This window comes from Aulonocara stuartgranti (genome assembly GCF_965226115.1).
Source record: "Aulonocara stuartgranti genome assembly, chromosome: 5".
NCBI lineage: Eukaryota > Metazoa > Chordata > Actinopteri > Cichliformes > Cichlidae > Aulonocara > Aulonocara stuartgranti.
Genome location: NC_138943.1, coordinates 22,411,995 through 22,425,855, shown reverse-complemented (window position 1 = coordinate 22,425,855; position 13,861 = coordinate 22,411,995). Strand labels below are relative to the sequence as shown.

Sequence of the window (13,861 nt, the reverse complement as noted above, 5' to 3'; positions counted from 1 at the left end):
CAGAAAATAACCTGAAACTGAACATCCTTAAAACAAAAGAGCTCAGGAGGCACAGGAAGATCCACTCCCCAATTATTATAAATTGAAAACGGGTGGAATCTGTCTCCAACTTCAGATTTCTGGGCACCCACATGTCCACCGATCTCACCTAAACCCACAACACCAAGCCACAGCAGTGGCTGCACTTCCTTCGTGCCCTGAGAAAGAACAATCTGGACCAGAAGCTGCTGCTGGCCTTCTACACCTCCTCAGTGGAGAGTGTGCTCTCCTACTGCCTGGGTGTTTGGTACACAGGGCTCACAACTGAGAGCAGGTTGCACAGAGAGTAATTAACATGGGGGCACACCAAGTTGTTCACAAGCCAGCCAAGATAGAATTGCTCCAGCGACTTATGGGTGTGCCACAGAAAGCCATCCTAATCAGGTGCCCAAACCACCTCAACCACCACCATGCTGCAGCCCATCAGAATCAACACGAAGTGTGTGGAAAACGTGTCCAGCTTCAAGTTCCTGGGTGTGCATATAGACACAGACCTCCAATGAAGCTCAAACACCTCTGCAGTAGTGAAGAAGCTCCGACAGCGTCTCCATTTTCTGAAAATCTTCAGAAAAATGGACCTGAAGAGGGAGCTGCTGATCGTCTCGATTGAAAGTGTGCTGGTATACGGCATCTGTGTGTGGTTCTCCAGCTGCACCACGGCACACAAAAAGGCACTTCAGCGGGTCATTAATATGGGCCAAAAAATCATTGGCCATCCTCTTACCTCCCTGAAGCAGCTGTACAGCACTCGCTGTCTCAGGAAGGCACACAGCATCCTACGGGACTGTACACAGCCAGGACACTGGGTGTTTAAGCTGCTGCCATCTGGCAGGAGACTCAAGGACAGCTTTTACAACAGGGCAATAGCCCTAATCAGTATTTTTTTTTTTTTAATTTTTTAATATAATAATATTAATGTGCAATAAACATTCACTCATTCTTTTATTTATTAAGCCATTCCTATTTTTTGCTCATACTTTTCTTGCACTTTTAAAAAAAATGAAAAGTTACTGTGTTTTTTTGTGTTTTCTTGCTTTTAGTTGCGCTTGGTGCTGACGTTGGACAGTTTCCAATTTTGTTGTACTATTGTACTAGGTATGAATGGGCAATGGCAATAAAGAGTTATCTTAACTGCCTAATTTCAATGTGGAGAAGCAATGGCTCTACTCTGCACCATTGTGAACGTGAAGCATTTAATCTCCTAGTTTAAATTTCTATAAGTCCCACTTTTTTAATGGCGTAGTTAGCATTCATGTGAATTGAATGCAGTTTTCCTCTCAAGTTCAGGACATGATGCTGAAGTTTCCTTCAAGCACCTTGAGAACTTCTCTATAAGAACAAAAATCCAGTGGAGGCCTGGAGCTCCAGCTGTGGGGAGGTGAGGGCACTTTAGTTTAGGGGGTGCCACAGTCCCCCCTGCCATATCCCCTTGGAGCTCAACCACCTCTAAAGGTGCTGTCAGTTCATTACCGACTGTGTCATCAGCTGCTGACATACATATGTGTGCTGCTACTAGTGGGTTCCCATCATCAGGTTAACAATGCTATTGTTTTCTCATTTTAAAAGCTGTGCCCTTCACTGTGGTTGGGTGTATTTAGCACTTGGGATTACCCAAACAACAATAACCACAGACTCTTCTTTAAAAACGTGATGCAATTGCTGCCATGTTGATGCCTGCTGGTGTGGTCAAAATGTATGTGTGGCCATCATGTTCCAACAAGTGACTACTTGAGAGAATTAAAGCTGAGTAACCTGTGCATAGGTGCTCTGTCACTTAACTCCACCTCCAATGGTCCCTGAACCAGTATGCCCTACCTCTCTGATGGTAGTTGGGCAAAAACCACACCCCACTTTGACATAAAGGAAAGGCCATAACAGTTAGTACACCCAGATATCAGGCTGCTGCTAAGCAAAGATGAAGCTCCTTGCTGTCCTTGTACTCTGTTTGACCCTGGGTTTCAGCAGTAAGTCATTTATTTTTTAACCCATCTTTGCATTTTTATTATGATCATATTACAGGCAGAACAAGGATGTCAGTGTGTTTATAACACCAGTCTGTCCGGTTTGTTTCCAGATACGCTGGACTCATGTCAGGGACGATGTGGTTATGGAACAGATAGCAATTACTCGTGCCAGTGCAACCCAGCGTGTGAGCGCTACAATGACTGCTGCTCAGACTACGCTGCATTATGTAAAGGTACGTGACAGAAGTACAATCTTGATGATATTTGATACCAAAAACATGTGCATTTGCCATTATTAGAGTTTGTGGTAAGCTATTAGTATCAGTATTTATTTTCTTGTAAGGGCAGGTGTGGTGAGAGTTACAACTCTCAGAACGAGTGTCACTGTAACTCCCTGTGCCCCCAGTACAACAACTGCTGCAATGACTACACCGAACTCTGTTACAGTAAGACCAAAATATGTGTCGTGAGTAGCTGACCCCACCTCACGTGCCAGATGGTGTCTCTACACTACTAGCTGTTTAGTTTGTGTTCTACAAAATCTTCCACTACCACCCCCCCTGGTTGCTTTCACACGGCTAACGAGTTCCAACAAGCAGCAAGACAGCGGGCTGTGGGGTCCTGTGTCCCAAAATCTGAATTTCTCAATCTGTCCTCTATGTCAGTAACATCATAGCTGAATCACTAATTCCAGCTTTAGGCAATTAACCTTATTTTGTATATTGCATTTAAGGGGATAATTTTGTTCATTAATTTGGGAGTTTTAGTTTCTAGTTAGATTTTAGTTTAAAATGACTATATATATATATATATATATATATACACACACACACACACACACACACACACACACAACAAATTAATGCGACGAACTGAGATCAAAGCTGTGTTTCAAAATGATTTTAATTTGTGGGGCTCTTTGAATTGATGAGTTCAACCAAAAGTGGGTACTCTGCTACTTTTATTAATTAATTTAATTCATTATCTGTCATAGATAAATAAATAAATAGCTAATTTTATATCTGAACCTCTCTCATAATTCATCTCAGCGCCCTTTTATTTATCTTGGAGTGTCCAGCCTTTAGGTTGGGGACCTCTGGACTAAGCAACAAACTTCATGTAAATTACTTAAATGTAACTGTGCTTTGACCACTTATATTTTAGAGTAAATTTTCTTTTATAAATTAATACATTCAGAGTCATGAAGATTTTTATCATCTAGATGCATAATGAGAACTAATTTTCTTAATTTCTTTCTTTTGACGTATTATAGTTGTAATGTAGTATTTTTATATTGTGCCACAGATCCATATTGTGCTTTTGCTACTTTTTCTTACCTACAATAATCTAAACACTTTTTATTGGCTTGTGTGTCAGCAACTCATGGGCAAAGCTTTTTTTTTTTTAGTATATGTCCAGCAGGTGTCATTGTTGGGCTAGTCCATATAATGAACGGAGATTAAAAGGGTTCAGTTTGTTCATTCCCTAACTGCATCTGTTGCCTCTATGTTGAGTATAACCCAGTGGTGGAAGATGTATTTTGATACATGAAAGCAGCAATACTAGAGTATAAAGATACTCCAGCTTTCATTGTGGAAAGTTGATGTTTTATGGTTTGTGTGGTGATCTAAACAGCGGTTTAAATGTGATCTCTGACTCAAGCAGAGTTAAGTTGGACTATTTCACATACTGTTTTTAACGTGACTTATTTACATTCCTGTTATCTGTACTCTGACATCTCCAGTAACACACATATGTGCATGTATTTTGTAGATGCGGGTGGTACCGTAACTGATGCAGAGATCAAGTCTATCTCTGAGAGACTTTATTCTCTGGACTCAAACAAGGCTTCAGCCTCAGACTTGGTCATTGACCCTCAGGCTCTGGTGGCCGACTCTCAGACCAGCTCTGAGACAGATCGCTCCTCAAAGCCGTGAGAAAAGCCGTTTTATCAGCACAGCAATCTCTCGCTACATAGCAGTTTTTCTATGTCCTAAATCTTTTTTTTTCTGCTTTCAGCTTGTTCAGCTACCTGAATGAGAATGCTCTCTTCTCCAAGCCCACCTACGCTGCTCTGCTGTCTGTGCTGGACAACTACAACAGGATGACTGGACAGGCAGAGAACTTCAGCTCTCAGCAGCTGGCTGAGCAGGACAAGTTTGTCAGGGAAACTATGTCCAACACTCAGCTGGGACGGGAGCTGTTTGCTTTTCTCTACAACAAGGGTAAAACATTTCTATGCATGATATTTCACCTTCACGCATCCTCAGCAATACTTGAAGGTCGGGTACGGTTATCCTCGTGTGTTTTCAATGTCTGTGTTTATATCTTAAGGCATTTACAAATCAGAGGAAGACTTCATTCAGGACCTGAAGATGATGTGGTTTGGTCTGTACTCTCGCAACAACAACCAGCTGGACTCCAGCGGCTTTGAGCACATCTTTGCAGGTTTGGACAGAGCAGATTTCTTTTGAACATCTTATTTATTTGAAAACATATTCTCTTTTTTGTACTATTTTAAAACCACATTCTCTAACAGGAGAGATCAAGGGAGGAAAGGTTTCCGGTTTCCACAACTGGATCCGGTTTTATCTTCTTGAAAAAAGTGGAAAGCTAAACTACTACAGCCACAGCTTCAATGGGCCTGTAAGCACTGATGATAAAAATCCTAAAATACTCTTTTAATTTACAAAGGGTGCTGCATTCATTTTTTTCTTTCTTGCTTCAGTGGACTACATTTCCTGATGTCTTGGGGATGCAGTTCATGTGGGACAGCTACTACAAGCAGGTTGGCTCTGCGGTCATTGGCTGCAGCCCGGAATTTGACTTTGCCATTTACAGCCTCTGCTACATCACTCGTCCTGGAAAACAGTGAGTAAATGTTCACATCCTGTGACGCCTTATTGAACGTGGATCTGTTCTCATTTCTGCTGTCTATCATCATCCTTAGGTGTCATCTAAGTGTGGGAGGGAAAACGCTCATTATTCAGACTTACACCTGGGATAATTCCTCCTATGGAGATGGGAAGAAGTTCATTGGCTCGGCCTATCCCGCATCCCCTTAAGGACTGACATTTCCCCCTAAACAATAAACAAATTGCAGAGCTGCCTGCAAGTGTTTCATTGCACTCATTATATAATTGTTTTGAAATCATTTTCCCAATAGTAGCATTTAAGTTCAAGTTCCCGAATTGAAAGATGTAATGTGATGTAAATTTGTCACAACCTTCCCTCCTGTATTAAAACAATACAGAGCAATAAATTAAAAAATACTTTATCTCCTAATGATGGTTTCTTTCTGATTATCTAGTTGCATAAACAAAACTGTAAACCAGCAATTAATCTGCAGTGAAACCTTTCAGAGAAGTCTCTCGGAGCATGAGAATGTGGCGATCTCCCAGGGGCACGATCAAGCTGTGCCTAATGGGGCAAAAAATGGGCGTTTACACACCGTGAGCGGGCACAACGCTGACACTAACCGTTCAGTCATAAGAGCGTGTGCACACTTGACACAATTGCTTATTGTCTTATGTAAGAGCAAAACAAAAAAACAGAAAACAAAATGCAGTCTTTTGCAGTATGAACTATAGAAACAAAGAGACATTAACAGATCTTGTTCTGCTTGACCTGCTCTGAACAGTAACCACCAGCTAAACCTGTTCTTATCAGCTGTCCATAAAGCTGCCAGTGTGTATAACTCCCCAGTGTGTGGGGTTAAGAATGTGTGTGTGTGTGTGTGTGTGTGTGTGTGTGTGTGTGTGTGTGTGTGTGTGTGTGTGTGTGCTTGTGCGTTTCTGCCTTTATAAATGGATGTGTATGTGTGTGTCCAGCTGGTATGGGGGTTGATTTTACTCTTTCACTCATCTAGGGTGACTAACAGGATAAATTCTGGTCTGCCGACAGAACAGGGGGGACACACTTGCTGCCCTGTTTAAAGAAAGTATTACAGGAGGTGGATCTGCCACTGATCCCATTGTCCACCAGTCTGTGTGCATTCATGCAAAACAAGAGCACAAGACCAGTCAGTCCGCAGGAAAACTCAGCCTTCAGCAATTCATCTGATTTAGGCCTCACATGTAGTCAAAGTGCTGCAGCAACATGACAATAAAGTTCGCCCAGGGAAGAATTTCTCTTGCTATTTTGTCAGACCATATTACATTTTCTTTGCTGGTGGCTCTGGAAATTAGAAGAGTAAATCTCCTCTCTTTTCACTCTGCCCTCTTTTTAAGCCCCAGTGGAATCAAATTAAATCACAGTGGGGCAAATAAAAGGGGGAGAAAAAAAAGATTCAATTGTTTCTTTTGTCACTCACACAACTTCATAATCAAATTATAGCTGGCCACCCGCCAGCGTGTCCTCGCATCTCCCTCAAATGGGCTTCTCCTGGCACATCTCGTGAGCCACCTGACTTTTGTTTTGTAATTATATTATCCCGCTCTCTCTTTCGCGTGTTGCGGCTAATGGCTGAGCGGGCTAGCCCAGCTGCACACGCAGAAACAAAGCTGCTTATGGGGGCCAGACAATGGGCCTGTGGAAAAGGGACGCCTGAAGGCGGTCAGCCAATGAGCACGCTCAACAGGGGGCCAGCAGGGGGTTTAGGAAAGGGTTAAGGGGGTTTAGGGTTCAGCCACAGGGAGAGGAGGAGGAGGGGAGGGGCGTGTATTTTACCCAGTGGTGGGGTCCATCAGTGAGATGGTTAGTAGAAAGACACATGGTCACCATCACCCCAGTCTCCCCAGGGTCGATCCTGGGCTGGAGGGAGGTTCAAGTTTGGCTTAGAAGACTGGCCATTTCTAAAGTTGATGGGGGACCATGAAATACAGAACAACATTCATTCTCTGGTGTTGTTTTGTACGTTTTCCAAACAATTTGAAGACCGTATTGTTATTGCTGTTACCGCTGGTATAGATGTTGAAATGGATACTGACATGTGCAAAGTGAGAGATACAATCTCAGTGCACCGATACAACCTACGGCCATATCAAATTACATGTTCACATTACATTTCTCATATGGAGAAAAAAAAAAACTTTTTAAAGGCTACACATGGGCTCTATCCTCATCCCCAAACATGAGAACGCGCACAAACACAAACAGACACACTGTCTTCATGCTGCGGCGCTGGCATCTCTCTATGGAATTCCAGTATGACAGATGGACAAAACCCACTTTCCCCACTGTCACACACAGAAACACTGGGGATTCAGAGGAAGGTCATGTCTGTGTGTGTACTGAAGTGAAGTTTTATCTGTCCTTCTTTTTTTTATTAAAACAAATTCCCGTCTCATACCTAGAGAAGGTGAGGAGTCCTCTGAGCATGCGAACATGCTGAGTGGGCTGAGCAGCCAGTGGAGAATAGATGAGCATCTGAGCCACAGACTGTTAAAATATGATATATGTTCAAGCAAAGACCATCTGCAGCAGGACTTCATCATGTGTGGCCAGCACACAGGGATCAGGGGACATCATGGCATACATACGAGCACCACTTGTCGAACATAAAGATCGGATAAAAACTGCAAGTAGGTTGCATTTAAATAGAATTATTAACAGGCTAGAAGAGAGAGAAGTTTTTCAAGTTTGGATCAAAGCTCTTAGAAGAATAATGAATAAAATTTATTCTGCTAGGTTGTTACAAAATGTTTTACAAGCATATGCAACGGGGACACGAGGCCTCAGCTATCATATTCCCCTGCCGGTTCCACTCTGGGGATGTAAGAGACCCAGCTCTGCTATTCCCATCTCAGGCTGCAGGTGTGGAATAGGACAGGAAAAGATGCGGGGGGAGGAGCATGGGGCAAGGTGGTCGACTTGGGAATGAATATAAAGTGAAAGCACATAGTTTGGAATTGCAGATTACCCTGTAAACTATGTTAAGCCCCTCTGTTAGAGCATGTGGTGCTCTTTTCCTAAATTGCATATACAGGGAGTGCAGAATTATTAGGCAAGTTGTATTTTTGAGGAATAATTTTATTATTGAACAACAACCATGTTCTCAATGAACCCAAAAAACTCATTAATATCAAAGCTGAATGTTTTTGGAAGTAGTTTTTAGTTTGTTTTTAGTTTTAGCTATTTTAGGGGGATATCTGTGTGTGCAGGTGACTATTACTGTGCATAATTATTAGGCAACTTGACAAAAAACAAATATATACCCATTTCAATCATTTATTTTTACCAGTGACACCAATATAACATCTCCACATTCACAAATATACATTTCTGACATTCAAAAACAAAACAAAAACAAATCAGCGACCAATATAGCCACCTTTCTTTGCAAGGACACTCAAAAGCCTGCCATCCATGGATTCTGTCAGTGTTTTGATCTGTTCACCATCAACATTGCGTGCAGCAGCAACCACAGCCTCCCAGACACTGTTCAGAGAGGTGTACTGTTGTCCCTCCTTGTAAATCTCACATTTGATGATGGACCACAGGTTCTCAATGGGGTTCAGATCAGGTGAACAAGGAGGCCATGTCATTAGTTTTTCTTCTTTTATACCCTTTCTTGCCAGCCACGCTGTGGAGTACTTGGACGCGTGTGATGGAGCATTGTCCTGCATGAAAATCATGTTTTTCTTGAAGGATGCAGACTTCTTCCTGTACCACTGCTTGAAGAAGGTGTCTTCCAGAAACTGGCAGTAGGACTGGGAGTTGAGCTTGACTCCATCCTCAACCCGAAAAGGCCCCACAAGCTCATCTTTGATGATACCAGCCCAAACCAGTACTCCACCTCCACCTTGCTGGCGTCTGAGTCGGACTGGAGCTCTATGCCCTTTACCAATCCAGCCACGGGCCCATCCATCTGGCCCATCAAGACTCACTCTCATTTCATCAGTCCATAAAACCTTAGAAAAACCAGTCTTGAGATATTTCTTGGCCCAGTCTTGACGTTTCAGCTTGTGTGTCTTGTTCAGTGGTGGTCGTCTTTCAGCCTTTCTTACCTTGGCCATGTCTCTGAGTATTGCACACCTTGTGCTTTTGGGCACTCCAGTGATGTTGCAGCTCTGAAATATGGCCAAACTGGTGGCAAGTGGCATCTTGGCAGCTGCACGCTTGACTTTTCTCAGTTCACGGGTGTAAATGACCTTTAAATTTGGTAAATATTTTTACGTTTGTTTGAAAGGCACTTCGGTTTTATTTTGAAATCCATGCTTTTATTTTGAAACAGGAAACTGGCACAAAACCGTTAAAGGGCTGTTAGTAACGTTTCTTTTAGGATATGGTAAAATAGTGTGCCTTAAAGTGAAAAATATGTACGTTTACTTTGCCAATTAGTACCTGGCTGACAGTGGCACAAGGTTTGTTAATGTTTCCTTTAACGGAATAAGTTACATGCAATCAAAATGTCGTTTAATAGAGTTTATATTGTTAACCTTGAACTTGACCTTTATGTGTAGCGGTAAGTTAGTGAGGTGATACAATGAATTGAGTGATGTAAATTTGATGTATATGCTATATGTGAGCAGGAGAAATTTGTTTCCTTTGATCTTATGGTATTAATATTGCTGGTTTTGTTTTGCTCCTAGCTCTTACGGTGTCTTCACTGAATGTTTCAATAAAAACATTTCCAATAAAACCTCTGTGAAGCATCAGTATAAGAGACCATCATTCAGCCAGGGATGCTACAGTAAGAGCTTCAGCCTCACGAGTTTCACCTGACTGCCAAAGTCTATGATGAAAGAAGAGGGATTCATTGTGATGGTCTAAATGTGACACTCGCTCAAAATGGAAGCATCTCAGATATTAACTGCAGAAGCAGAAGGCTCAGATCAAATAAAAGACATCTGTCAAGCAAGCAAGGATGAGGAACTTCGCAGATCTGATCGCCCAAGAAATCCCACGGAGAAGATGCTTACATTTCAGAGAGAGGAGGCATACAAAAGGGAGAAGCGGCTCATGCACCTTTATGATCAATGGAAGATCCAGGCACGTAAGGCAAGAAATCAGCTAAAGCTAGACATTCCAGAAAGTGAAATCGCAGCTCTCATTGATATCTTAGAGAAATGCATGAATGATATTACGGACATTTATGTACAAATCAGAGATCACCTCACACCATCCAGTGAAACGAGACGTCGTGTTGATGCATGTGAGGCCGTAACAAAGGACATTATTAAAATTGCATATGAAAGAATATCAGGCATAGACGAAGACTATGATAGTGAAGCAGTCAAAGAACGCCTTCGTGAGCTCCTTAACAGAGACTATGCTCATTCCATATATGGATCCACAGTTTCACCTCCAAGTCAACACACTATAGACTCCATTGTCGCAGTAAAAAGAGCAGATGCTGCAGCAGAATTAGCAGCAAAGGAAGCAGAATATGAGTTGTTATTGGCGGAAGGAAAACAAAAGGAAAGGATCCAGCTCTTAGTAGAGCAACAGAAAAGGGATCTTGAAGCTCAAAAACATGAACTAGAAAGACTAAGGGCTGAAAAGGATATAAGAGCAGCACGAGCAAGATTGTCAATTTACAACCAAGATGTAATGCAGGAGGGCAGCTTGTGCTCTGCTAACAGCAAACTAAGGAACCAGGAACATATGCACCCACATCAAGCTGTGTCTCTGGCTCCAGTTCAGCATCTCATAAGATTTCCAGCTTCACCTCCACAGACAGATGTGTCCCACTTAGCTCAAGCAGTACAAGACAGCATAGCCATGAACAGACTTCCAATGCCAGAGCCACCTGTATTCACCGGCGACCCAATCCAGTTCATTGAATGGAAATCTTCATTCATATCCCTCATAGATAAAAGGAACATATGTTCAGCTGACAAACTGCATTACTTGAGAAGATATGTGGGAGGTCCTGCACGAAAGACACTTGATGGTATCTTTTACAGGGAGGATGATGAAGCGTATAAGGATGCATGGGATCGCCTTAATAGCAGGTACGGTCAACCATTCGTCTTGCAGAGAGCTTTCAGAGAAAAACTAGCTAGCTGGCCAAAGATCCACTCAAAGGATGCAGAACAACTCAGAGCATTCGCCGACTTCCTACATGCATGTCAGCAAGCCATGCCTCATATTAAAGGGCTGGACATTCTGAATGACTGTGAAGAGAATCAAAAGCTGGTCCAAAAGTTACCTGATTGGGCAGCTTCAAGGTGGAACCGCAAGGTGACCCAGTTTATGAAGGACAGACAGGAATTTCCAGCCTTTCAGGACTTTGTCAACTTCATGTCATTAGAAGCAGAGATTGCCTGTAACCCAGTAACTTCCCTCCATGCATTACGTTTATCAGACTTACCTGCAGAGAAACATCATCTGAAAGAAAGGAAAAATAAATCTACTGTTCTTCATACACAGACACTTACAGAGAATGAGAAGAATGTACCATCCAAGACAAGCTTAAAGCCCCCTTGTACATTCTGTCATGATAACAAACACCGCCTACATAGTTGTCCAGAGTTTAAAGGAACGCCTCTGGAAGAGAAAAGAAAGTATGTAAGGGAAAACAAACTCTGCTATGGTTGTCTGAAACCAGGCCATAATGTTAAAGACTGCCGCCACAGACACTTATGTGATATCTGTAAGGGACGACACCCAACTTGCCTTCATGACGACAGATATTCCAACATGAATGCTGTGTTAGCCTCTAATCAGAATACAGACGAAGCAGTTACGACATTGTCTCTCAATACAGAGACTGAGCACACATCTATGACTACATCCATGATTTTGCCAGTCTGGGTTTCCTCTTCCAACAACCCAGGAATAGAAAGGCTTGTCTATGCTCTGCTTGACACCCAGAGTGACACTGTGTTTATTGATGAAGATGTTAGTCGTAGCTTGACAACCAAGACCTATCCTGTAAGGCTAAAGCTAACCACCATGATCGGAAAGGACACAGTAACACACAGTGAAAGAGTCTCAGGTCTCAGAGTGCGTGGCTATACCTCCACAAATCACATTGATCTCCCTCCTGCCTATACCAAAGACTGCATACCAGTGAATCGAAGGCACATTCCTACCAGTGAAACGGCGAGGCATTGGAATCATCTCAAAGCAATAGCAGATGATATTCCGCCACATTTAGACTGTGAAGTTGGTCTTCTAATAGGTTATAACTGCTCACAGGCACTAGCACCAAGACAGGTCATCCTAGGAAGAGATAATGAGCCTTATGCAGTCCGCACAGACCTAGGATGGAGCATCATAGGCTGCTCACCACCTCACCTTGAATCTCCTCCTGTCGCCAACATATGCCATAGAGTAACTGTCAAAGAGCTTCCTCCAGTGACGCCATCCGATGCCATTAAAGTACTTGAGTCTGACTTTAAGGACATCAGCAAGGACAGCAGAACAGTGTCTCAAGATGACATCCTCTTCCTCAATATGCTAAAGGAAAGCATTTACATGAACGCCCATGGTCACTATGAGATGCCTCTCCCTTTTAAAGAGAGACCCTACCTTCCCAACAACAAGCAGTTAGCTATCATCCGGCTCAACCATCTCAAACGAAAGCTGCTGAACAACAAGAACTACAAGACTCACTACGTAACGTTTTTGAATGAGGTAATTAAAAACAATGATGCTGAAGAAGTTCTCTGTGAAGAGAAGGAAGGTGAAACATGGTATATTCCACACCACGGAGTTTATCATTCCAAAAAACCAGAGAAGCTCAGAGTGGTTTTTGATTGCTCGGCTAAGTACAAGGGAACTTGCCTAAATGATCATCTCCTGTCGGGCCCAGATTTGACAAATACTCTAACTGGTGTTCTTATCAGATTTCGACAGAACCATGTTGCTCTGATGTGCGACATCGAAAGGATGTTTCATCAGTTTCATGTGCGCGAAGCGGATAGAGACTACCTACGTTTCCTGTGGTGGAAGGATGGGAACTTCAGTGTGGAGCCACAGGAATTCCGTATGAAAGTTCACCTTTTCGGTGCTGCATCTTCACCGGGATGTGCCAACTATGGGTTGAAACATCTCGCTAAGGAGAACGAGAGCCTGTTTCCTCTGGGCTCCCAATTCATTATGAGGGACTTCTATGTGGATGATGGTGTCACAAGCATAGCAGATGTAGATGAGGCTATTCAGCTTGCAAAAGAAGCCCAAAGGCTCTGTGCTATGGGTGGTCTGCGACTACACAAATTTGTGTGTAACAATGCGAAGGTGCTTGAGAGTATAGCACCATCTGAGCGTGCCACTGAAGTAAAGGCTCTTGATCTTGCCTTTAGTGATTCATCGCTGGAAAGAGCCTTAGGAATCCACTGGCACATTGAGTCAGACAGTTTCAGGTTTCATGCCCGTTTGAAGGACCAACCAGAAACCAGGCGTGGTATACTATCCACTGTTGCCTCTCTTTATGACCCACTTGGGCTTATTGCTCCTTTCCTGCTAACTGGGAAAAGGGTTCTTCAAGAAATGTGTAGGCATGGTACAGGTTGGGATGACCCACTCATCAGTAAACTGCAACCAGTCTGGAGATCCTGGAAGAGTGATCTGGCAAATTTGGATAAAATCACCATACCCCGATGCTATGTACCAGCTGACTTTGGAAAGGTCACAAAGAGAGAGCTACATCACTTCTCTGATGCAAGCACGTATGGTTATGGCCAGTGCTCATATTTGAGACATGTGAATGGAAATGGAACTGTTCATTGTGCTCTGATTATGGCAAAGTCCAGAGTTGCTCCAATCAAAGCTGTGACCATCCCCAGGTTAGAACTGACTGCTGCTGTTGTATCAGTTGCAGCAAGCAATACTCTAAAGGAAGAACTGGGAATTTCAGGGATTGATGAATACTTCTGGACAGACTCCAAGGTTGTACTGGGGTACATTAACAACGAGACACGTCGCTTCCACACATTTGTATCAAATAGGATTCAGAAAATACATCTCAG

The 13,861-nt window shown here is 42.9% G+C and overlaps 1 protein-coding gene across 1 annotated transcript; it reads left to right on the top strand.

Moving 5' to 3' along the window:
* Window positions 1-1,891: 1,891 nt before the first annotated feature.
* Window positions 1,892-5,280, top strand: endou (endonuclease, polyU-specific). The gene is made up of 8 exons (XM_082534988.1): window positions 1,892-2,003; window positions 2,114-2,236; window positions 3,777-3,936; window positions 4,023-4,228; window positions 4,338-4,451; window positions 4,543-4,649; window positions 4,732-4,874; window positions 4,954-5,280. Exons 1-8 carry the CDS (start codon window positions 1,955-1,957, stop codon window positions 5,066-5,068), a joined length of 1,017 nt encoding a protein of 338 aa, XP_082391114.1. The 5' UTR covers window positions 1,892-1,954; the 3' UTR covers window positions 5,069-5,280.
* The last annotated feature ends 8,581 nt before the right edge of the window (window positions 5,281-13,861 follow it).

Coding starts and splice junctions, on each gene's coding strand:
- endou (XM_082534988.1), top strand. CDS start 1,955: ATGAAGCTCCTTGCTGTCCTTGTACTCTGTTTGACCCTGGGTTTCAGC. Junction 3,937..4,022: donor ACAGATCGCTCCTCAAAGCC/GTGAGAAAAGCC, acceptor TTCTGCTTTCAG/CTTGTTCAGCTACCTGAATG. Junction 4,452..4,542: donor CTTTGAGCACATCTTTGCAG/GTTTGGACAGAG, acceptor ATTCTCTAACAG/GAGAGATCAAGGGAGGAAAG.